Genomic DNA, 24,029 nt, shown 5'->3' on the forward strand with positions numbered 1-24,029 from the left:
AAGGCAGCGCAATTAAATTGCTGCGCCTTGAATGAACTTTCCACTGGTTCTTTATTTACTTATAATGCGCAGCAGTCACTCCTATTCCTGAAATGTACAGCAGTTCGATTGCTTTTAGAGGCCGCTTTTCCTAATTCGCAAAACAAAATGAAGAGGTCATTGAACTATATGGAACTTTGTTTCACGTATCTGGAAACAGCTCTCGCCACACACTCCTCTGCGCTTCTTTCGCCGTTGTGAAAATAAACGCGCATAGCTGGCAGATCATTGTCAATAGAATGGTAGCGGAACGTACAGCTAACTTTTCTGCTCGGTTCCTCTTCATAACGCAACCTTTCACCATTCATTTGGCAACTGAAGAACATATTTTATTATTGAAAAGCAGACGAGTAAAGTTCAGCATCTCAAGCCCTGCAAAGGCAGCCGTAACAAGCATAAAGCGAGCACTCTCACTGCTAAAAAGAAAAGAACTTATATCTTATATGGTCTGTGCTATCGAAACCGCAGTTACTACTCTCTTTATAATTTTCAAGCGCATAATTTATTCGTTTTCACTCAGGCAGCACCATCGCAGTTGCAATATCTTCATGCCGTTCATTATTCAGTCGTCCGGTGCCTTCGTGGGCATTGATCGCGAGTGGCTTTCGTTCGATTCGTCAGTAAAGGTAGCGGTAGTTGCGCAATGCACGCAGCCTGTCTTGCACACTGAAGTATTTATACGCCATTCATCTCTTGTTGTAAACCTAACGCAACCTGACCACGAGTCCAGGTGGATAAACAAGTGGCATCCTCAGTTCTTGTTGCAGCGATATTGTAAGCTTCAGCTTGCATTGGGGCGTAGTTTGTTTAAAGACTGTTCGCTAGCAAGAAGAGATTGTTCGATATATGGGCCCCAAGACTACATTGAACGGGTGCTTTGCTTAATGATAGGAGTTATTCGTCTTGAGAGTCTACGATAGTTTTAGGTGCCTAATTAAAAGGCGCACAGAGCGAACCAGATGCATTTCATATAGAGATGTGCAGTGTTTAAAATTCTGTTGCGCTTTAGACACAACAGAAGAAAAATAGCAACGAAAAAACATTAAGTCAGTGCAATTGATTTCGGTGTGAAAATTCTTACGCGCCAGTTTTCGGCAAAAAAATCAACACCAATCACATACTGCTACTAATACTTTGAGCTATGATATAAAAGCACTTTTTGTATTGCCTGTTTTAACAGTTTTCTGTTGCTTCAAAGCAGGCAGAAAAACCCCCGCAAACGATTCTTCAGACAGATGTCGCCCAAAGATAATAGTAAATAAATGTTTCCTTGCTCCAAGTGTGAGAACTTCTTTGGCTCTGAAGGGATGTTTTATTTCATATAGACCTTTAAAAATAATGAACACGAATATCACGTTGTGCTAAGGTAATTAAAAACAATTATCAGGTGTAAATAAACCATATAACTCAGCCTTCGTGGTACTAAAGAAATGAGTTTGGTTTGGCTTTTTGTATCACGTTTAACTGACAAAAACCACTCAGACTACGAAAGATGCTCTAGTGGATGGCCTAGGAAACTTCAACCGCATCGTGGTCTTCACCTCGTACTGACATCGCACAGAACCGCGCTGCTATACAGTAGAAGCACAGTAAACGTGGATATCACTGCGGCGATATCTGAGTATTTAAGACAAATGCAGGATGAGTGCGACATCGTGGCCAATTCTTAGAGCACAGCAAATATTCGCCTGCCCAGCGAGTCTCCCATGACTTTCTTCCTACTTGGTTGTTGGTCAGAACATGAGGCATATTTCATTAGACTTGCCGTGCTCTTCAGCAGGTTGGTTTGAGAAATGGTTACAGTATTTTAACTAAATCATCTGATTCACAAGCAACGTTTTTTTGCAAATTTAGGTCTCGCACATTGGGGTTAGACCAACAGCTAAAACTCCTTATTTCTGCCATAAATTAGCTGGTATGCAATTCATTTTTTTACAATGTGTTTAGCGCAAAGCCTGCCTATATCCGCACGAAGAGTAGAGAACACAGGCATAAACGAGTTCTTCCCGTTTACCCCCGCGCTGCCGCACAGAAAAAACCATTTTTTCCTCAAATTGTTACGACTATAAAATTAAGTTCATTGTATTATTTTACAAGACACCGTGCAGCTGTCTGAAAAGGACACGAAGATAGCCTATGTTTTCTGTACCAGTGTACATAATAAACCGCATATTAGTTTACAATTTACCTAAACAAGAAAAGAATGATATTTTGCTCTGCGACTTGAAGCCCCCCTAATTGTCAGACCCTCTTTCTGCAGCCGGGATGGGACAACGATGCAAAACGAAAGGCACGGGTTAACTCACATATTATCATGACTGAAAAGCAAAGCCGAAAGGAAACGGGTTCCCGCCGCGGCTGCAATGTACAGATATGCATCGATTACTGCATGATATGAAGCTTCTGCCTTTGTCGTCAGGTCCACAAAATCTGAAACCTAAACATCTTATCCTGCAAAGATATGTACAAACACTTCATCAATGCAGAACGAGAATATTTTTCCCGAATCAGACGATTGCAAACTAGACGAAAAGAATGCCATACATGAGATCAATAAAAGAGCTGAACAGTAGCCTAAAGTGGCCTTTTGTCACACTTCTTTCATAGCATATTTCTGTTTAGTAGCCATAGATGACGTGTATGTCAAAGCCATGCGAGATAAAGTAATGGCGATGTAAATATTTTGCATAATTTTAGCCCCCCCCCCCCCTCTCCATAATAGTCCCCCACTATTGACATCTTTTTTATCTATGCCATAAATCTGGAATATTAGAAGATACTCTTATGGAAGAATGATGCTGCCTTTCAATACAAATTCATTCTTTTAAAATTAGTTCTTGACGTGCACGTTTCAGCTGCCATAGAATACCAGGAGGAAGGGGATTAGAGCTAAAGCTCTAATACTGAAGGTACACACGCACAAAAGCATCGCTGCGTAAGGGATGACGTTCGAGCTCGGCAAAGGCTTAACTGAAACTTAGTCTGCCCGGTGAAAGATCGTTCTTAGTACAGGGTACTATGGTGAACTGGTACATGACCACATGACTTCCTTGTCGTTTACCCACCGCCACTTAGCATAGGCTTGATCTTCAAACTTGACTTTGATCGTCGGTCAGTTTTTCAACGACCATTGACCTAGACCTTGACGAATAACGTGATTATCAATGTCATTAACCAAGTTACTGATCGTGCTGTGACTTGAGTCGATCGGGTGCTAACAGCTATAAAAGCGCCTGTCGGGGAACCACCGCTTCACCAGAGCCAAGAATGTAGGAAAAATGTGCGAGGCCGTCCAGCCGAACTTTATCTGCCTGCATTAGATCACTGGTATTTTTTTTTTAAGGTTTAAACGTATAGCATTCATGAGGAGGTTATTGTGGAGATATTGATGGTCATTATGTAATCTCACGCCTTCGGTAGCAATGCGCATGTTAAGAAATTCTGGGTAGGTAATGAGAAGAGCCGAGAAAGACGCTCTTGGCAGTAGATTCCCTAAGCCATCTAGGAAAGATTATAATTGGCGAGCTGGTAAGCATGACATTTCTTAAATATTGACTACACCACTAGTTAAATATCCTTTTTGAACACTGTCTTAAATACTAGGTACTCCACTGACGCCAACCACCTAATATAAAAACTCATATCCAAGGCCATTTCCCTAAGGTATGAGTATTTGTTTGAAATTTTGAATTATTTTTATATGACCGCACACTTAGACGTAGCACTGTCAGCTGTGGTTTTCCGTAGAATAAACTCAAGAATTTACCAACATAAAAACATGCCAGGTAAATTGTTCCCTCTCACATTTGGTTTGGTAATTATGAAAGCATCTTAGCCTTTGTGACTAACAACCATATTTGTACTTAGATTTTGGAAATACCAACTTCCTTTCGGGCCCACACGAAAGAAGAAGTGAAAGAAGTGAAACCAAGGTTCCAGATAAAACTCCAGCTGTGCCTATGAACGCTAGTCACATAAAGGCACACTTGTAAGTTGCTCGCTAAAGTAGAGAACTCGATAGGTGCGTCACAGTGTGATGCAGTTCGCTTTCTCCTCTACTTCGCTATCGATTCCGCCCTCGTGCTCCCACAGCATACCATCCGCTGAAGTGGTGAGGAGAGCGGCACTTTCGGAAATGAAAACACTGATACGGATAACGCTTCTTGTAGCCTAAGACTCAGGAAATTAGCATTCAAACTATACAATCTGACATTAGGCTAATATTGTTAGATAACCGCTAGTCAACCTTTTGTATCTCTACTGACGAAGATGCTTTGTTGAATAGAGTGCTCAAAGCGCGCTTTTGCAGAAAGAAAAAGGTTTGCTAACTCGACCGGCTGGAGCAGATTTGTGAATAAGCGCTTCAATACGAGCACCTTAATTGCAAGCGAATTTCGCTGACGTGACAACCGTAAAATATTAATCATTCTTCTCACACAAAGGAGCCGGCTTCAATCGACAGAATATTAAATTTTCCGGTGCACTAAAGCGCTTTAGCTCTACATGTACCACCTCGTTCACTTCTAGCTATAACAAGGTCACTGCTTTCAAAGCGCCATTGCGTCCGACCTGGCTAAGCAGTAAAGCTATGAGGCAGGCCATGTGAAGAAGCACGTGCGGGTTCTTCTGTGCTTGCGTCACTTTGCACTGATATGCACCTGCATTAGGCGCAGTGTTGCTTTGAAAGCAGTGACAGTGTTATAGCTAGAAGTGGATGACCCCGTACATACTTCATCGATTTCGCTATGGATTTAATTTCGCATGGTTTGCGTCATAATTGATGTTACCCGTCGTGCGAGTTCTCTCAAACTCAGTGACTACTTTTTTGGTAAATATAGCGTGTGTCCAGTTTCCTAGTTGTTTTTGATATTTTACATTTAAAACTTTTTTACCATCCTGAACGATTTCGGTAGTGCTGATGTAGGCATTTATAAAGAATATAAGAATTGCTGCAGATTAAGCTCTGGTTAAACATGGAAGGAAGCAGAAACTTCATTTCCACGGCTACACCTTTGGTGGAGCTCGAGATTAAACAAATATTAAGCACTGGTTCCAATCGTAGTTCCGTCTTTATTTATGCCAATGAATACGCTGCTAGGGTCAGTGAAGTAGTGAGATTTGGGTTTTGGTTTCTTTCTTGTTTATCTGCAATGTGAACTTGATTATCTTGCGTTCGAGAACCGAGTCCAAACTGGCGTCCCATTGGGTTATAGTCTTTGGTTTGTGTTGACGCAGCTAAAAGTCAAACCTCTTTGCTGCAGTTGGCGCGAAGGATGTTTCACGCTATCCGTCTTTGTCGTAGTCATCCACGGGGACCACGAGTTCTCTTGACGACTTTTGAGGAAAGAAAAGCGCAGAATACTTCGGACGGACCCCACGGAATCTTGGACACCCAAACTTGATTAGGTTAAGCTCACTTGAAGGTCAAATATAGTGGCACGCAATGACCGACTCTACCTAACGTAGTGGAGATTTAGCTTCAATTATAAATTAATTTATAACGAAGGAAAGGCGCACTATCTGTCAAAATCACTTGAAGGTAGGTAAAAACGGACGCTAAACTGAAGGCTCGATTTGCCCGCCGAAGTGAAGCTTCTGCTTGAATAAAACAAATATCGCCAAAGCTGCTTCCACAAACCGGATAATTCTTGTCTTGATAAAATTCACATGTTTGTTTTATGTTGCTATGAAACTATAAGTACCTGATTGTACGGATGGTAGGTCACGATCATGTTTAGGCCTAGACCCACCCAGGGTCCAGCCACCATTATTTCGCGCTCATTAACAAACAGATTTTCGAAGCCAATTCTCACGGCAGCTAGCCGATACTGCGACATGAATAAGTTTACGCCATCTTCGCAGGGTCTAGTCAAATTTATCTCCACGTCAGGATGATGTGTGTAAAAGAGTGAAATTTATTTCCCAAAATGCAAATTCTGAAAAATCAAGCCCTTAATTTTGATCTTTCTGGTTAAATTTGTACTATACGTCAACAATCCTGCTGAAATACCCTCTAAAATGTTTTTCTAGATTGAGAACTGGTATATTATACCCAATGAAGCCGCACAAAATGGCGAAGAACTTATTTTTTTTTTTTATCTGTTGTACAGAGTTAAGGTTCCAAAGCCACTTGGGCATTTAGTATAACCCTATATACTACTCCTTGTGTTGGGTGAGAAAAGGAAGGCTGGAGAAAGTTCTTTCGAAAAGAAGACAGCTACAATTAAGGAAATTAAAGTGGTAAAAAAAGTCATTTTAAACACTCATGATTTCAAACTAACCTTCTAAGGCTGAACTCTGCGCTCGAAGCACTACTTTACGGAGGCAACTGAAGCAGGGCGCGTTATTTTGGTTCTGCAGCTATAGCGTAACTGTGGTGTTTCAGAAGTATAATGTTTTACTTTGTAGACACTGAGGACGTTCTATTGCCCTGTAAGCGTGTCGAATCTCTGTGGAGACTATCGCGATGTGCCATTGATGTCCGGGCTATATTAGGTACATACAGGCGTTTGTAGAAACTACCTCGAATTGCGAATATTTATACGGAGGTATATTACAAGTCTCTCAGAACAGCGGTAATCCTTGCTGAATAAAGAGCTATCAGCCGCACCAATTCTTAGTATAATTCACAATTTAGCATCACATACGAACAGTGCAGCAGCGATAATCATAATCTAACTTAGATTAAACACTTTGTGAAGCGTTCTACAATTAACAGCTCAGCTTGTTTTATTAGAAACTACAATAGCTAAAAAAATAACTGAAAAAGTAGGTCTGACCAAAATAATGTTCTCTCACTTTACATTGCTCGATTCATTATATGCTGATGGAGAAAATTTCTCATAATTGTTTGTGTAATACACTTATGAGTATGAAGCTTGGATACCCGTGTATGGTCTGGAGATCACTGATTCGTTGCAGTTAACATTGAGCATATTTTTCACGCTTCTTGTGGAATGCTCCTTCCTTGCTTAAATTTATGGGATGAAACGTATTCGAATCAGTTATAATTAGGCGTGTCGATCACGCTGTCTGAACAGTCGACATGCCTCTGGAATAAACGGCATGCCAGAACAGTTTAGATTCGTTTTAGCTCTGAATAGTGTCTGCCTTGAAGTAGTGAATGCCAGCCCTAACATGGCCCAATCTCCTAGTGGAGCTTCTATAGTTATCGGTCTCGCAGCATGAGCGCTGAACCTGGAAATAAGAACTACGTATAGGCCCCATATCAGCATATGTTTGCTTAACCAGACCGGTAGGAAACCTGTTATTCTCTTTAATATTGTGTTTCATGAAATGCGAGATTTCTCAGTAGAAGATTTTGGGAACGGCATCTGTAAGCTGAGATCGCTGTAAATAAAAACGAAGCGAAAAACTTCTTGGGTTATCAACATATCGTTAGTTCTTATAATACACGAACTCATGCGATATATTTTGTTTTAAAGATCATATCCAGAGGCCAGAATATTTTGTAAGAAAGGAAATTTTCTACTTTAGCATTTGCCGACTGGATTGGGTTTGGCGTGTTTTACCTTTCATTTCATTATAAGTGCTGAAGTTTATAGCATCACATCTTTAGGCAAACGTATTAGCTATTTCACTATCACCTACATGTGAAGTGACTTATAAAACGCACAATAAAGCACTTTTCAATTTAAAATATCATCTGAGAGGCGCAAAACAAGTTCACGTCAATGCACTTGAAAGGCTTTTCATGTTCTACTTTTTCCTTGAGTAGATACGCCCAGAGGGTAAATGGCAGCGCTCTCCAAAGTGAGTCGCCCCCGTTTGGTCTCATTGGTGAAGTTTAACGTGATGACCTTCTTCGGTGTTTTTAAACTAGTTCGCCTTCTGAGGCGTCAGTATTGCTTCCTTGAGCTTTGATAGACGGCACAGATAAAGGCGGAAACGATGGCACCAGAAGTGGCACTTTTGAGGTATCTTCAAACTCTGGCACATTTTACTACCTAAACAAAATGTAAAAGTCCTGTGCCGCGGCACAGGTTTACCCTTTTTTACTTGTGTAATGCGGATCAAAAGCTGTCTATGGGGAAGTTTTCTATTGAATCACGATAGCTAGCATAAAGTGACAAAATTCCTAGGGAACGCTGGCTCTGCGACCGGATTTTCATATAAGTTTAGAATCTGTTTCCTGAAATCTTGACTGGCGTACTAAGAACATCAAAGAGCTCTTGAGTCCGGAGTGCTCTTTAAAGTACTGGCTATTTATCTTACGTCTCAACTTGCACTTTTCTATCTCGGACAAGGAAAGTGATATTCCCAAGAGACAGAAACGGGAAACCAAACGCGTGGGGGAGCTTATAAAAAGGACTGAAGGGGAAAAGAAAACTAAGTGCATAAAAACCAGGCAGAGAAGTTACTGAACTTCTATTTTCATGTTTCTGAGGCACAGAAAGGATATAACATGAAGAAAAAATGTTCGCGCACTGAAAACAGCGAACATTTTTCATCTTTCTGAATGGAACTAAAATTATCTGATTACTGGGGCATAACGCGCGCCAGTTTTGGCACAGTCTTCCGGCTTCTATTCACGAAAGCTGAAAGTGAATTTCTAGGATACGGATCGATTGCATTCACCGTGTACTTGAAGGAGTCAGCAAAGGGGAGAATCATCATTAAATTTGCGAGGGCTCTCCGATTTAAAATGTTTTCTGCGTTGCTCATTTAACATGCCGTGTTTACCGCGGTTAGCTATACACGAAAAACCATTAAGATATGTATTTAAAGTACCCTTCACAAGCCTTGTGTATTTTATATCGTCAGTATTAGTATTGTCATCATTGTAATAAGGACGGCGTGTGAACTAAATATGCAAATTGGTTGAGAGGAAAGAAAGGCACAGTGTCTGTCACACTTTTCCCTGGAAACCTGAAGCTCGCCGTGAGAGAAAGGACGAAGTTTGGAAGGAAAAGTTAAAGAGAGAACGAGACAGCGGTGTTCGGGAACAATTCCGATTAACCGGAGATCTGTATTGTGCACTGACAACGCACAGCACACGAACGCCTTTGCATTCCGGCTCCAACGAAATGCGGGCGTTGCGGTCGGGCTCAAACCCAGGTGCTCAGGTTCATTAGCCCAGCACCAAAACAACTGTGTCACCGCGGCAGGTTGGGTGTGTGATGCATCAGTTTTATTTTGGGACAAAGGGAACGTGCATTATTTGTATCAGTTATTCGTGGACACCTAAACGGCTCCCTAGAAGGAGAGAGGGAACTACTAGCGATCTATAGAAAATAAAAAAGGTGTCATGTTGGAGAAGTGAGGAATAATTTCGACCACCTCGGAATTTTCACCCTGCTCTGACATCGAATGCGGGATCAGCGTTTGAAAGTTAAAATGAGAGGAATGACACAGGAACTGCATCGCCACTTTCGGTGGACCGATCGATCACGACGTGAAAGATTAGAGAAAACATTTTAATGACAAAAATAGGATGAAATGAAGGCTTAGCGACTACGTCAGTTCTCGGCGGACACATTAACCTTTCATTTTCTTTTTCTTTCTTCTCTATTTTCTCTTCTGTACGCACGAGGGAGCGAAGGTGGCTCAGCTACAGAGCCAGTAGCAGGCCCGTGCACTTTCTTTTCCTTCTTCTTTCAGTTTCAACAACACATCAACTTCGCTACTGAGAACAGGAACATGCAGAACAAAGAATTCTGAAGATCAAGGATCTTTAGTACGCTTGCACTTCAACAATCTTGACACATCAAATCTTGTGTCATTTGCTGTTCGCAGAAGCGGTGCAAGAGAGCAAGGAGTTCACCATCACTATCATCAGCAAACATAGAAATATACTCAACATCTGTTCCAAATAAAAACCTGAGACCAAATAAGGGAATTATAAGTAAAACGTTTAAGTGCATTTGATTGGAGTGAAATTGATTAGTCAGCAAAATCTATTCGCACAACCTGACCTCCAAATGGAAATAGAGGTTATTTGTCCTTCCATCTTTTTAGCGTTTTCTGTCCATACGCACCGCCTCGTTAAGGTCACAGTGTAAGGAATTAAGCGGCCGGACTGTACGCTGGTACCCGGGCACAGGCGATGGTCTAACCTAGCCTGCTCCAGAGCCTTCCGTTTCGTTCCGAAACCACCAAAGCGACCTTACAATGATATCTGGCGAATAAAACAGTGTTGCTTATCTTTGTATCGCCCCCCTTATAAAAGAAGTAGGGTAGGCACCAAGCCGTTATTACTGCGTTTAATGTTGAACACCGAATCTCAACATGGCCCTCAGTTGTTGTTGCCGTTGTCCTAATAACATAAGGCACATACCCACAGAGGGTGATCGGCTAAGAATTGGGCAGCAAAAACGTTTTTGAGTAGGCTTACACGTAAAACAATTGATTGCAGACGTAGAGGAAAAGGAAAGACAATGTGATAGGATTGAAGTAAAAAATAAAAGTCCTGCGCGCCCCAGTTGTACAACCTTAATTGTTTTCTTCCTCCTCGTTCTTCAAACGCTTGCGCGAATCCTCCTCACTACTGCCGCAATTGAGCTCCATTGTTATTTTTTAGGGCGATAAGTACTCTAAAAAGTTGTTTGCTCAGGGTGCAAGAAATTTCAGACTTAACTTAGCCTTCACGGTTGTCACTTTTTCTGTTGCTGATTGCAGGTGAACTGCGCTCTATTTGTGCACGCCAAAGTTGAGTTGCCGGCACGTTTCTCAGATAGCGCTTAGACAAATGGCAAGAACTGAAATTGGAGAAATTGGATATTCTTGCTCCCCTAGTAAGCAGTTCTGGTTTTAATAAAGTGACGTTATTGTCATTATACGGTAACGTGATATGTTCCCTGAAAAAGTTTCCTTCGATGCAATAGGTCACATATCATTTGTCATACAAATTTATTGCTGCTGTGACGCTTTCTATCATTAAGTAACCATTGTCAAATAAGTAATGCCTCAAGTTTCCATGCTCCTTGCTGGGTAATGCGACATCCAAAATTAAATTATATACCAAATATTTCACACCAAAATTTTATTTGCTTTTCTCTCTTGGGGTCCACAGACAAAACCTGCACTCACTTCATTTCCTACGTAAAACATTTCCCTCAAAAGCATAAGTCTGAAGTATTTCCCGAATATTTAAATTATGTATCGAGTGCTCTTTAAAAAGCCTGCTTTCACAGCGGGACTTGAGGCATAGTGTCTTAGAACCCACAATTTTGTGGTCACAAGATCAACTGCAGAAAAATTCGCTGGACTTTCCCACGAAGTCGTTCCCATGAGGGTGGCGTTTACCAACCAACGAACGGGTATAGAGATTGCCTCATGTGGAATAACGATAACACGAGGTGTGGAGGGCATCTTTCTAAATCCGTTCACTATTATAGGAAGTTTTAGAAACAACGTGAGAGTTAGCACCTTTTAATTCTCTCTTCGCTGTCCAGATTTGTTTTCATTTTTCGGCAGCCGTCTGGTGCTTTCCTCGCTGTATGTTTTTGAGGCAGGCGCGCTGTTCAAGCAGTCCCTTCAAAATGCTAAGAATTAAAGTAGTCCCCTTAATTCGGGCAATTCGTCCAATTTAAACAATCAATTGATGACTCACCGCATTTATGTTTCTTGATTTTGGACGCCATTTTTTTACCAATCGCTTATTTGAGTAAGCGGAAATGTCCCATACCAGCAATTATTTACAGGTGCAATTTATTCGTCAGTAGGTTCTTGATTTTATATTATAAAACGCCAGTATCAAATATAAGTTTTCGTAGATGGGCAGCGTTGTTTTCAGCAGTTCATCTAAATGATTGTTGTACACATAAACCAAAAACCACTGTGGCATGACCGATTTTAGCGAAAAAATGTTAAACTCAAATGGAGGACACTCAGGTATTAAATTTCTGGCAGAACTAGGAGTAACTCTTCTAGAGCAAAACTGTCAAACATCAGCGCTGGCAGATATGGTTGCATGCATAAAAAGGATCGGTCTGTGCGGGACAGCCCTGTGGTTTTCAGCCACCTCCCATCGCTGCTGATCTCTGGCGTGTCTAACAGCTATCAGGCTGGCACGTATGGGCGCGAAATGGCTGCCTTACAATCTTCTCTTTACTTGAATAATATTATCTGTTTGGATTCGGACATTTAGCGCAAGGGGCAGCACATGAGCGCTCTGCACGGTATGCATGACTACGTTATCACGCCACCAATAAGTGGCACCCGTGGCTGGTGGCCAATGTTTCTACCACCTGCCTCTTAGCCTCCTTTTATTCGGGTATGCTTAGCTGCACGAACGCATTTGAGGTCCTGCCTCGACTAAGGCACTAACACGCACGATTTGTCTATGAGCTACCGCATTAACTGCTAAGGATCTGGTGTAGATCAAAGAAGTCATTTAGAAATTCTTGAACGGCGAAGGCCTAATTCCTAAAGACTTTCATCACTTAGAATATCAAAGAAGCATCCATCTATAAAGGCCGCAAGTCCTCCCTAATGACATTTGTCTGGCTTTCATAGATTATTAGAATATTGAAGAAGCGTCTCCGCGTTCTCTTGTGTTGTGTTGGGCTGGGGCTTGTAGCAAATAAGCAGCTAAGGCGGTCTTGCGCCAAGCACACGGTTAGATACATATATTTTGTTGCATGTATTCTATCATTACGCTTTCCAATCTGCACTTTGTTAAACACGCTCATCTTTTTTGAAAAATTGAAAATGCAAAATAAGTCGACGAGGGCGTTTTGATCTAAAACTAATTCATGAAGAAAAGGGATCTTTTCCTTGCAAAAAAGTGCGTGATGTTTCTTCCAAAGTACCTCGTATTTTACAAGAGTAATATGATTTGCATGAAATTGTGGTTTGTCTTGGTTTGTAACAGAGAAGCAGCGTGTGAGGTGTGTATGTCCTATGCGAAGGGAATGTTTAGAAGGCGGCAAGTGTTCACCAAATACTGTTTTTCTCCGTGAGACTCAATCCCAGCGCACGCAGGCAATGTCTTAGTGAATCTGGAATAGTGAAGTATCTTGCATGCAGCACCTAACACATCTTTCTTTTCCTAGGTATGTTTTCTTGGGATCCAAATGGCGGATGCGTACTCAAGTTTCGATCGGATTAATAATTTTTAAGCAAGTTAATTTACATGTTAAGAAGCAAGGGAAATGTTACATTTAAGGACACCTAGCTTTTTATTCGCAGATGAGGTCAGATTTGGTACATGCTCGAGACATGGCAGATATCTGTTGATAGTAATAATGATACAGCGAACAGCTGCTGTCAGGGAGCTCATCAATGCAAAGTGTTTCTTATCGTTATACGCACGGCTGGCGGTACTGTTCCGCGCCTCCTGCTGTCCAAAAAGCCAAATGAGAGCATGAAGAGACCGACGTCGCTGTTATCGGCGAGAGCTGACATCAAAAATTAGCAGTAGCCATGAGGTTGTTCAAGGCAGCGTTTCTTCCTGTCTGCGATTAGAGTCTGCGCTTTCTCCATCTAACCTGCCCAGCCCTCTCGTAAGGGCTAATTCGATAGAACAGGGCAGCCACGTCGGCGAAGAGATGAAAAAGAAAAAAAACGGCGTTGCTCTGCGGTTCCTACTGGTTCACTTGCGTGTCGCAGAACGTTCCTTGCAGCTGGTCTGCTGGCCGACTTCAAAGGGAACCGCCTCACGTGGAGCGAGACCCGAGGGCGGATGAACGTGCGGCCTATACCGACACTCCATAGCATTGCCCGCGCAGTCGAAGGATGGGTTACTTGCGAAACGTAAACTGGGAGAACGCCGGGCTCGGACAGTCTGAAAGCAGCGGGAACGTAACCTATGGGACAGTTTGTTGGTTGAATTATGTGTGTTCTGTTAAGTTTGGTGAGTGTAACGTTTTCTGTAAAACCTCGTTGAGTAAGTGTTTTAGTGAGCATGCATATACTTAAACCTAAACTTCAGTCTGAATAGCACATACTGTTGGTCAAGTTCGTTACAGATTTGTTTAATCAGGGTGGAAGAAAGCGTTGCTTCTCGTCCTGAAGCATTTTGGAATCGAGCGGGCAGTAAAGAGCGGCGAACAACAAATAAAAAGCAAATTCTTGAGAAAGAACATGGTGAGTTCCGAGTCATTTTTACAAAATAAAGCAGTTAATTCCGCCCCGGTAGACATGTCTTTGCTGTTTTTTTTTTGGAGAGACGGGTAGTGAATATCGCTACGAAGATGACGAAGCGGGCAATGGCGCGGGGTGGAGCGCTCGCGCCAGGCCCGCTGGCCATTAAAACATATTGTTAGGGTTTATTTACAGAGCGATTCTGCACCTTAGCCTGATGTGCTAAGTAGCAGATGGTGAGCTTCTTCTTCTTCTTTCTCTATCCCGGAGAGCCTCTTTTTGCACTTCCTTCTCCTCTTCTGTGCGCATGCCTGACATTTCCCCCTTCGCAGACGAAGCCCCTGGGCTTTCAGAGTCCCGAGCGAGAGCGGCAGCGCTTCATTCTTGCGACATGAACTACCTGTGTTTTCCGAGAGGGGCGACCGTGGGAACATTGGCGAGACACGACGTAATTCAACTCGTTGATGCGTTTGAGCACAATTAAAGGGACCTGTGTAGTGCGACAACAGCTTCTGGGACAAACCACGCTTGCGGATAGGTGTCCAGAGCCACACTAAGTCGCCGGGAAGGTAGGAGACATCCTGACGCCCATGATCGTAGCGCTGCTTAGAGCGGTCCTGCGAGGCCAGAGTGCGTAATCAGGCGACCCGACGAGCCTCTTCAGCGCGGCAGAGGGTGCTCGAAACAGACGGCTCGGTGTCGAGAGAGAACGGCAAAATGGTGTCAAGAGTACGTCGAGGCGGACGGGCGTAGAGGAGGAAAAATGGACTATAAGAAGTTGTCTCATGCTTTGAGGTGTTATAGGCGTAAGTAATGAAAGGAAGCACGTCATCCCAGTTCTTGTGCCGCGAGTCAACATACATCGCAAGCATGTTTGTCAGTGTCCGGTTTGTACGTTCGACGAGGCCATTTGTCTGGGGATGGTACGGCGTAGAGTGACGCAACTGGCAAGTACAATAGCGCAGAAGCTGTTCCACAACATCTGCCGTAAACTGGCGGCCTCGGTCACTGATAATTCCACGAGGAGGTCCATGACGGAGGACGACAGCGTGAAGAAGAAAGAACGAGACGTCAGCAGCGGTGGCGGAAGGGATGGCGGCAGTTTCACAGTAACGCGTGAGATGATCAACGCACACGATGACCCAGCGATTGCCTTTGGACGAGCGGGGAAACGGGCCTATGAGGTCAACACCCACTTGCTCATATGGTGTGGTCGGTGGTGTCACCGGATGTAAGTGGCCCGGCGGAGAAGTCGTGGGGAGCTTGAACCGCTGGCACTGCACGCAGGAGTTCACGTAACGCTGAGTCGTTCGACGCATATTTGGCCAGTAGAAACGTTCCTTAATGCGCGTAAGAGTCCTGGCCTAACCCCAAGTGCCCAGCTGTAACGTCATCGTGCATAGAGTGTAGAACAGAGGAATAGAGGCTAGCCGGAACGACTAGCAGAAAGCGTGCACCGCCAGACGAGTAATTTTTTCGATACAGCAAACCATCACGAATGCAGAAAGGGTTCGCAGATGCCGGATCACGAGCTTTTTTAAAAAGTGCTACCAAGTCTTGATCTTTTCGTTGTTCTCGCTGGAAAGTGGCAAGATCCGGAAATTGTACGGAAACGGCGGCAAGATAGTCGTCAAAGTTGTCATCGCAGAGGGTAGTTGCGAGGGGCAGCCTGGAGAGGCAGTCAGCGTCAGCGTGTTGGCGGCCACTTTTGTACGACACTGTAAAGTTGAACTCCTGAAGGCGTAATGCCCAGCGGGCCAACCGACCGCAGGGGTCGCGTAGATTCACCAGCCAGCAAAGCGAATGATGATCGGTGATGACTGTAAAGGAACGTCCATAAAGGTACGAGCGAAACCGCTGTACGCCAAAAACGACGGCAAGGCACTCTTGCTCTGTCACGGTATAGTTGCGTTCAGACTTGCTAAGGGTGCGACTTGCGTAAGCGACAACGTGTTGGTTTCCGTCATGCCGTTGTATGAGCACAGCACCCACGCCGATGCCACTTGCGTCAGTGTGGAGTTCAGTGGGAGCTGTCGGGCTGAAATGACGCAGTATGGGCCGCGAGGTAAGAAGAAACTTGAGCTGGCGAAACGCAGAATCACATTCAGGAGTCCACTTGAAAGGAATATCTTTCTGCAAGAGGCATGTGAGGGGGTAGGCTACGTCAGCAAACTTAGGGATGAAGCGTCGAAAGTAAGAGCAAAGTCCCAGGAAGCTCCTGAGTTCTTTCACAGACTTGGGCTCTTTGACGCAGCTGACAGCTTCAATCTTCTGTGGGTCAGGCCTAACACCGTCTTTGTCAACCAAATGCCCAAGCACAACGATCTGGCGTTCACCGAAGCGGCACTTCTTAGAGTTCAGCACGAGACCCGCTTTCTCCATGCAGTTAAGGACCACAGCTAAACGGCTGTTATGCTCGGCGAAGGTCCTCCCAAAAACCACTACGTCATCTAGGTAACATATGCAAATTTGCCACTTCAGACCACGCAAAAGAGTGTCCATAAATCTTTCAAATGTAGCCGGAGCGTTGCATAGGCCGAAAGGCATCACGTTAAATTCATATAACCCATCGGGAGTCACGAATGCCGTCTTCTCCTTGTCTTTCGGATGCATCGGTATCTGCCAGTATCCGGACCGTAAATCAACAGATGAAAAGTAGGAAGCTGAATGGAGGCAGTCAATGGCATCATCAACACGTGGGAGCGGGTAAACATCCTTCTTGGTGACAGTATTGAGGCGGCGATAGTCGACACAAAATCGCCAGTTGCCATCTTTCTTTTTCACGAGAATCACAGGGGCGGCCCATGGGCTAGATGATTCCTGAATGATTCCTCTTTGCATCATATCACGGACCTGTTCGTCAATTATCTTACGTTCTGAAGGTGAAACACGGTATGGTGTCTGTCTAATCGGGTGTGCAGATCCAGTGTCGATCATGTGATGGGTGCGGGAAGGCGGAATCGGTGGTGGCTGATCTCGAGCAAAGTCGAACACGTCCGCATGTTTCATAACAACCTCCATTAATATTCGCTGGTCGTTGGTGGGTAGCGATTCATTTATCATAGACTTAAACTGGGAATCAGCATGATCGGGACGTATAGTTGAACGAGCAACGCCGTCATTGAACGCGGCGATGTGCATAGAAAGGCGTTCTTCAAAGTCGGCGAGTTTCAAACCACGCGGCAATACGGCAGGTTCATTGGTGTGGTTGACAGTCCAAAGCGTGGTACGGCCCTCGTTCACTCGGACAACGCTGCGGGGCACCAACACACTTTTTTTGGCACCGGAAAGGGAAGTGGGTTCCACCAGAGTGTCGAAGGCATTGGGAACCGCACCCGAAGACACAACTGGGACGAAGATGGCGGACATCGCCGGAATGACGGTATCTTCGAAGACAGAAATCACTTGGACCGCCCGCGGCGATTCTTCTATGAGGGCCGATCGAAGGCTGGGGCTTATTGATATCTCGCCACTGTTGAAGTCGAGAGTTGCGCCACACTGCTGTAAAAAGTCAACTCCTAGAATAACGTCGTGCGTAGAGCGAGGGAGCACCGTAAATTCAGTTCTAAACTCGTGTCCAGCCATCGCTACATTTACAAAACAAATACCAAGCGGAACCAACGATTCTCCCCCTACACCTCGAAATATGACAGTGCTATCCCAGCCAAACATAATTTTGCGGCCGAGGCGGTTCTTAAAATCTAAGCTCATCACGGAAACTGTAGCACCAGTATCCACTAAAGCCATAGCACAAACACCATCCACTAACACTTCCAAGCGGTTCTTCAGCATAACGACCGGTAGAGGAATTGGCAATATCGATGACCTGGCGACCGCACCTCCATCGGCCGCACACGCTAGTTTCCCGGTGGCGGAGAGGAACGGCGGGGAGAAGGCGATTGTCGGGAGCGGCGGGCAGGAGGAGTCAGGCTGCGATCAGAAACTGGCGAGTCGTTGCGTGGTGGTACGTAGCGGTAGGAGCCCGAAGGAGGAGGATAGGTCGGGTCATGGACTTCTGGGTTCACAGTAGAACGGCGATTTGTCCATTGGCGCTGGTAGCGTGATGCCGGGTTCCGGCGGCGGCAGAATCCGGATATGTGGCCAAGCATACCACAGCGGTAACAGACGGGTGGTTCACGAGCACGGTCCAAATAATAGGCCTCGGTAACAGGATCGCAGCGATCAGCAAAGTCCAGCCGCTGGGGTTGTTGCGGAGGAGGTGGCGCCCTGTAGTGGGTACGAGCTGGGGGAGCAGGGCCATATGAGTCGTTTCGGTGATCACGGACGGGAGGAGGAGCGGTAGAACGCCAAGAAGAGCGCTGGATGGGAGCTGCCTGCAGGGAGCAGCTATCACAGGGGATTGCACTGCGGTTCACATCTTGATGGCGGGAAAGCTCATCACGGACAATTTGGCGAATCATCTCTGCCAAATTCGGAGGCTCATGTGAATGCTCGTGAGAATCCACGCTTGCAACAGTGGTCACGTTAGGCAGACGGCCGAATTTCGGGGTTATGCGACGCAACTTTAAAGTTTCGAAAGTACGACAGTGCTTGATCACGGCCGCGGGAGAATCTAAGTTTTCTTTTGTAATTAAAAAGTTATATACATCCACCGCGATGCCCTTTAAGAGGTGGCCAACTCTGTCTTCGTCAGACATGCTCGGATTGACCGCTTTGCAGAGTTTTAGGACCTCTTCTATGTACATTGTACATGTTTCACCAGGCCCTTGGGCTCGCTGGAATAAAGTCTGCTCAGCGCATTTCCGTTTTGCCGTGGTATCCCCAAAACAATTTCGAAGCTCCTCTTCAAAACGTTCCCAGCTCGTTAGAGACGCTTCATGGTTCTCAAACCATGTCAGGGCTGTGGAGTCTAAGAAAAAAACAACATTTGCCAGCATTACAGTAGCATCCCAGCGATTGTACTTGCTCACCCGCTGGTAATTGGTGAGCCACTCATCCACATCTTCGCCAGCCTTGCCAGAAAAGGTCCGCGGCTCACGGTAATGCTGCCATACGGGTGCAGCTGGACCTGGCTGCCGTGCGTCGCCGTCCTGGATCATTGTGGTGGTCAAAGGGGGAAGCCCAGCGAGTCGTCGGCTCGAACGCGGTAGAGAGGAATCCGTGGTGATCTTTGCAGCACCTCCACCACACTGTTAGGGTTTATTTACAGAGCGATTCTGCACCTTAGCCTGATGTGCTAAGTAACAGATGGTGAGCTTCTTCTTCTTCTTTCTCTATCCCGGAGAGCCTCTTTTTGCACTTCCTTCTCCTCTTCTGTGCGCATGCCTGACAATATTTCATCGTCATGTCATCACGTCGTTCTATTTCTGTTGTATCGCCGTGTTCCATCGCTTCGTCATGCCACCACGTAACATTTGGTTGGAGGTGCGGTTCATCCCCATCCTCGCCTTGCACCGTCGAAGCCAACCGTACGCCGGATCCATCTGCCGAAAGCCCATGGAGATCGCCGCCCAGCTCTGCTCCAGCCCTTTCTGCTCAGACCCGACCAGCCGCTGTCCTCAGCCTCGTCCCCAGCCCTGACCACAACACACGACGATCTGGAAGAGCCCAAAGCCGATCCTACCGACCTTACCGACCCCACGACGAAGCGACCTCACGACCACTCGAGCGAAGACAGCCCTCCCGCCCAAGCCGTTCGGCGTGTCCATGAGCCTAGGCCTTCGGCAAACGGTGAAGATTGGACTTGATGCTCCGGTGCAAGCATTCCTCCCATCTTCGCAATCATTGTGGTGTCCAGCGTTTCGTGTCCCAATCCTGTGTCTGTGTTCATCGTCACGTCATGCATTGGATTTCAGCAATCGATCGGGACGATCGCTCGGTGGTCCCGGGTAATGCTACGAAGATGACGAAGCGGGCAGTGGCGCGGGGCGGAGCGCTCGCGCCAGGCCCACGGGCTATTAAAGCATATTTCATCGTCATGTCATCACGTCGTTCTGTTTCTGTTGTATCGCCGTGTTCCATATCGCTTCGTCATGCCACCACGTAACAATATAATTAAATTCTGTCACATCCACAACACAAGGCAAAGAGATAAGATTTCCAATAAATCGAATGTGTATTCATTTCAGGACCTGCAAGTGCGGACATTATTTTTCTGTAGTCTCTGAAAAATGCTTGAAGCGTTTCATATCTGTTGAGGTGGGGTATATGGCGTCAGCCATCGTTCTGTACAGGTGTCTCTTATGGGCTACGTTTTAATGAGGTTGCCTTAAAAGAGCCGTTACTCTTAAAGGCCGGCCATGGCATTGTGAGCAAAAAATCACGGTCATGGAGCTGACAGTGGCATCTGATATGTCCAAACACTGTTCTTCAATGGTTTGAGCGACTTAATAAGACTACATGATAGCAGAAAGTTGGAAGGAGCTGGCGGCTGAGGTTGCTAGTTGGAGGTGAGAAGATAGAACAAGAACCCTCCAGGACTCTTCGGTTCCGTGTAAGGCACGCTCCTCATAGGCCGCGCAGGTACGTTCACGCTCTTAGGTTAAAGCGAGGTTTATATGCTGGGTGGTCGGCTACGTTATTGTGTAATGGCTTAAAGGCTGAGATAAGTGTCTCCATAATTTGGTTTTTGACTGGGGAGTTATCGGTGATCACACGTTCTTTTGTGGTTTTATTTTTTGTTTATGCATGCGCATATGTGGAGAATCGGAATCTGCTAATTTTCTTATTTCATTTGCAAGACAGCGTCGTGCCTGTCCATTTTTCAACAGTCCGTATTTTTCGCGCTAGTTAAGTTGAATTGCACGCGCAAGGTCACGTATTCTAGCCTCATAAAAGAGCTTAGCCAATCAAAGTGACGGCACAAGCGTACATAATTTTACTAGGGTGTAGCTCTAAGGGTTCGTACTTTCACACTAAAAGAAGCACTAGGTATTTAAATATCTAGCTTAAAAAAACGCGCCCATGACTGCTCTCAAAGGGTACTAATTAGCGTCGTCGGTGGCTGCATCTCCTGTAAACACTCACTTGAGAGAAGCCACCTTGAGGAAGAAAATTAAAAAAAATGACTGAATATAAATAACCGCAGCAACAGAGAGAAAACTATGCAAAGTAACGATGAAAGGATCTCTCAAGCGTGCCACATAATTCACGCGCCAAATAAATTTAGTACTTACGCGAATGAATGCGCATCTATATGCCCCGTTATTATCTCCATTTTACTGGTAATCGCCCACCTCCTCAGCTTTCGTACGGCGGCTGTTTCTGTGTTAAAAACAATTTCTGAGGATCGGCTTACAAGGACACTGAAAGGTGGCCATACTGTAATATAACTAGCCTCTTCTTAGTGCTGGAAGCTCTAACGTTGAATGGGAGCCATTAGTTCTATTTGGAAAACAAACACTTTTGATGTTAAATGGCTTGCGGTAAAAGGACCTAGATTCGACTAGATTCGACTGCGTGCCCTCAACAATCGTAATTCTTGTTTAGTTTGCAAACCTCGCACAATTTCCTGTGTTATCAAACTTTGGTGTTGCTTCCTTCATCAACTAGTGCAGGCCAGGAGCGCCACATAGTGACGCTGAAATGTGCTACAATTTTTGCCAGGGTCGGTGCCTCCATTACAATGTTTATTTCTCTGCCATGTATACGACACTATCCGCTGCTATATTTTATGCTCCTTGATGTTACACTCCGAAAGCATGCATATAAACAGACGTTGATAAGACCACGCAAAATACAAAAGGGTTCAGTAATTTTCCCCTTAAACGGCGCACTTCCGTGTATCTGTGTGCATGTCTGGAAACGAAAAGCATAACCGCGGGGATGTGGCACCCGCAAAAAGCGTGAGATCACGCGAAGATTTATGGTCAAATATCGGCTGGCTTCCCTTCGCGTGGTGCAGCCGCAAAATTGTCCTGTGGGCATTTTTGGAATGATGACCGCACCGAATAACAGCCGAGACCAGGTTACGTATCACTGTCAATACAAGGCCAGTTTCAGAACTCTCAATATGCCTCGCTCTTACTGGTAATACTTCCAGGGTTCAGGGCCGGGTAACAACGTTGTCCGAGTGTGTTGAAACTGCATTTCTTTATTGCAATCCATATGCTCATGCAACATCATTGCAGATTCGAAACGTATGAAATAAAAATTTTGGGGACACTCAAGCTTCGCTTCAAATTGTACATAACTCGCCTTTTAACACCATCATACAATTCCGCGAATGGTTTTAGATTCCTTTGTTTACGTTGCTTTGTGGAGGGAGAAAATGCAGCATCTGTATCTCTATCGATGGACACCTTCACTTATTTATCCGAGTCAAATATGTCATCAGTTCGAACAACTATCGAAAACTACACCTTTATTAGAAAACGAGCACTAAATAGGAAGCGAAATAGTATGACACTACCTTAATGCGGTGCAAAGAACAGTTGCGTCAAACTTTTAGCATGAAATCACATGCGTACCTTATCCAACGCCGTTTTTTGCAAATACCGTTTATAAGCTTATAGTAAGGTATCAAGAGGCTCAAGGCCCGAAATCCAGGGGTCGGCCGGGACTTCTTGAAATCTGTGAAGCCACTAAATCAATATCGATGAGTGCTCGTTGGTCTTTCATGGTAGAGCTGCGTACAAGAACCTCCCAATTGCGGTATGTATGTGCAGGTGTCTATTGCCCTGGGCAAGTCTAGACCATATGGTATCAAGGAGTCTGCTGAATTGGTGCAGTATTTACAAAACGCGACATAGCATTCGGCGTGCTTTGTTGTCGACGCTGTTAACGCGATTTCAGCGCGTGTCTTGTTTCTTCGTAGAAATGCCAGCAGAGTCGATAAAACGTTTAGCCCCTAAAACGCGCTGCCATGAACGGCGCACAGGAGTGTCAGCTAACTCACCGCAGCGCGGGCGCGCCGTTTGGCTATCCGACGGAGCAGTTTTCCTTCAACTGCCGTGGCCTCAAACGCGACTTTCGGCTCCCTTTGATCTATGCGCTTACAATCGGTAATAGCTAATATAGGAAGCCATGGTTAACATGAAAGCTGCTGCTGAGGACCTTCGTATCATGCAAACATAGTTCTCCCTATTTATCTGAGTGCAGTTTTCAAAAGAAACAAAAAGCATTTTCGCTTGCTTTCTTTAATCAGGCGAAAGTCCTGTTATGTGGTCACTATATGATAACACGCGTTGTAAGGCATATACAGCCGTTTCACCGGTGAATGGAACTGCATCAAAGACCCAAGCCCAGCGCTCCAGGAGCTGTTTTTTCACATTTTTCTTGCAACCCTACTTTTATCGGTTGCACGCAATGATCGAGCGACGTTGGGGTAGGTTTTGATGACATTAAAACACAACTGCACGCTGTGTTTTTTCGCTTCATTCTATATATTATGAGCTATCTTTTTGTGCGCATAGTATATCTCCAGGGTTTATCGTAAACTTCTGCTGCTCGCCTTGCTACCAAACATGCCTTGTGCGGCTGTTAGGTTAGGAAACATCGGTTTTGTAACCGTCATCGTGACTGATTGCTTCTTTCGTACTGGGCGCGTGTCGTGCCCCTTCTATCTACTTTAGGGGTTGCCATTGGACACCGACAATGAAGGAAAGCTGAACCCGCCTGTCGTAGGACAGCAGCACAAATGGAGGAATTGGATAGACATTTGGCTGGTGCAGGACCAGAATCGCATTGGTTGATGCGTGCAGCGAAAACAGAGTAAGAGGAACAAGATTGCTTGTTAAAGAGTTCACTATCTAAGCGTCCTGCTCGTCAACCAAGTGGAGTGAGAAAAGAGAATGAGCTGTGAATGATTTTACTGAAGCTTGAGCTTCAGTAAAAACAACCGATAAAAAAGTTTTATTGATCGATAAAGGAATGAAAATGAGTTCAATGCGGGCGTGCTCTATCAATGAATTGAAGAGAGCTTCTTATTTTTATTTACTTTGAGAGTTTCTATCACATACAGCAGCGCCCGCTATATGCCAATT

The 24,029-nt window shown here is 44.9% G+C and overlaps 1 protein-coding gene across 1 annotated transcript in view; it reads right to left on the reverse strand.

Annotated features, from left to right (window-relative positions):
• Nucleotides 1-19,145, reverse strand: part of LOC146191912 (uncharacterized) — a 31,044-nt gene extending 11,899 nt beyond the window's left edge. Inside the window, exon 1 of the mRNA XM_084600398.1 lies at nucleotides 18,326-19,145. Coding sequence (XP_084456524.1) covers nucleotides 18,326-19,145 — 820 coding nt within the window. The remainder of the gene's footprint in view (nucleotides 1-18,325) is intronic.
• Between the last annotated feature and the right edge of the window lie 4,884 nt (nucleotides 19,146-24,029).

This window comes from Amblyomma maculatum, chromosome 4 (assembly GCF_055883805.1).
Source record: "Amblyomma maculatum isolate TAMU_Amacu chromosome 4, ASM5588380v1, whole genome shotgun sequence".
NCBI lineage: Eukaryota > Metazoa > Arthropoda > Arachnida > Ixodida > Ixodidae > Amblyomma > Amblyomma maculatum.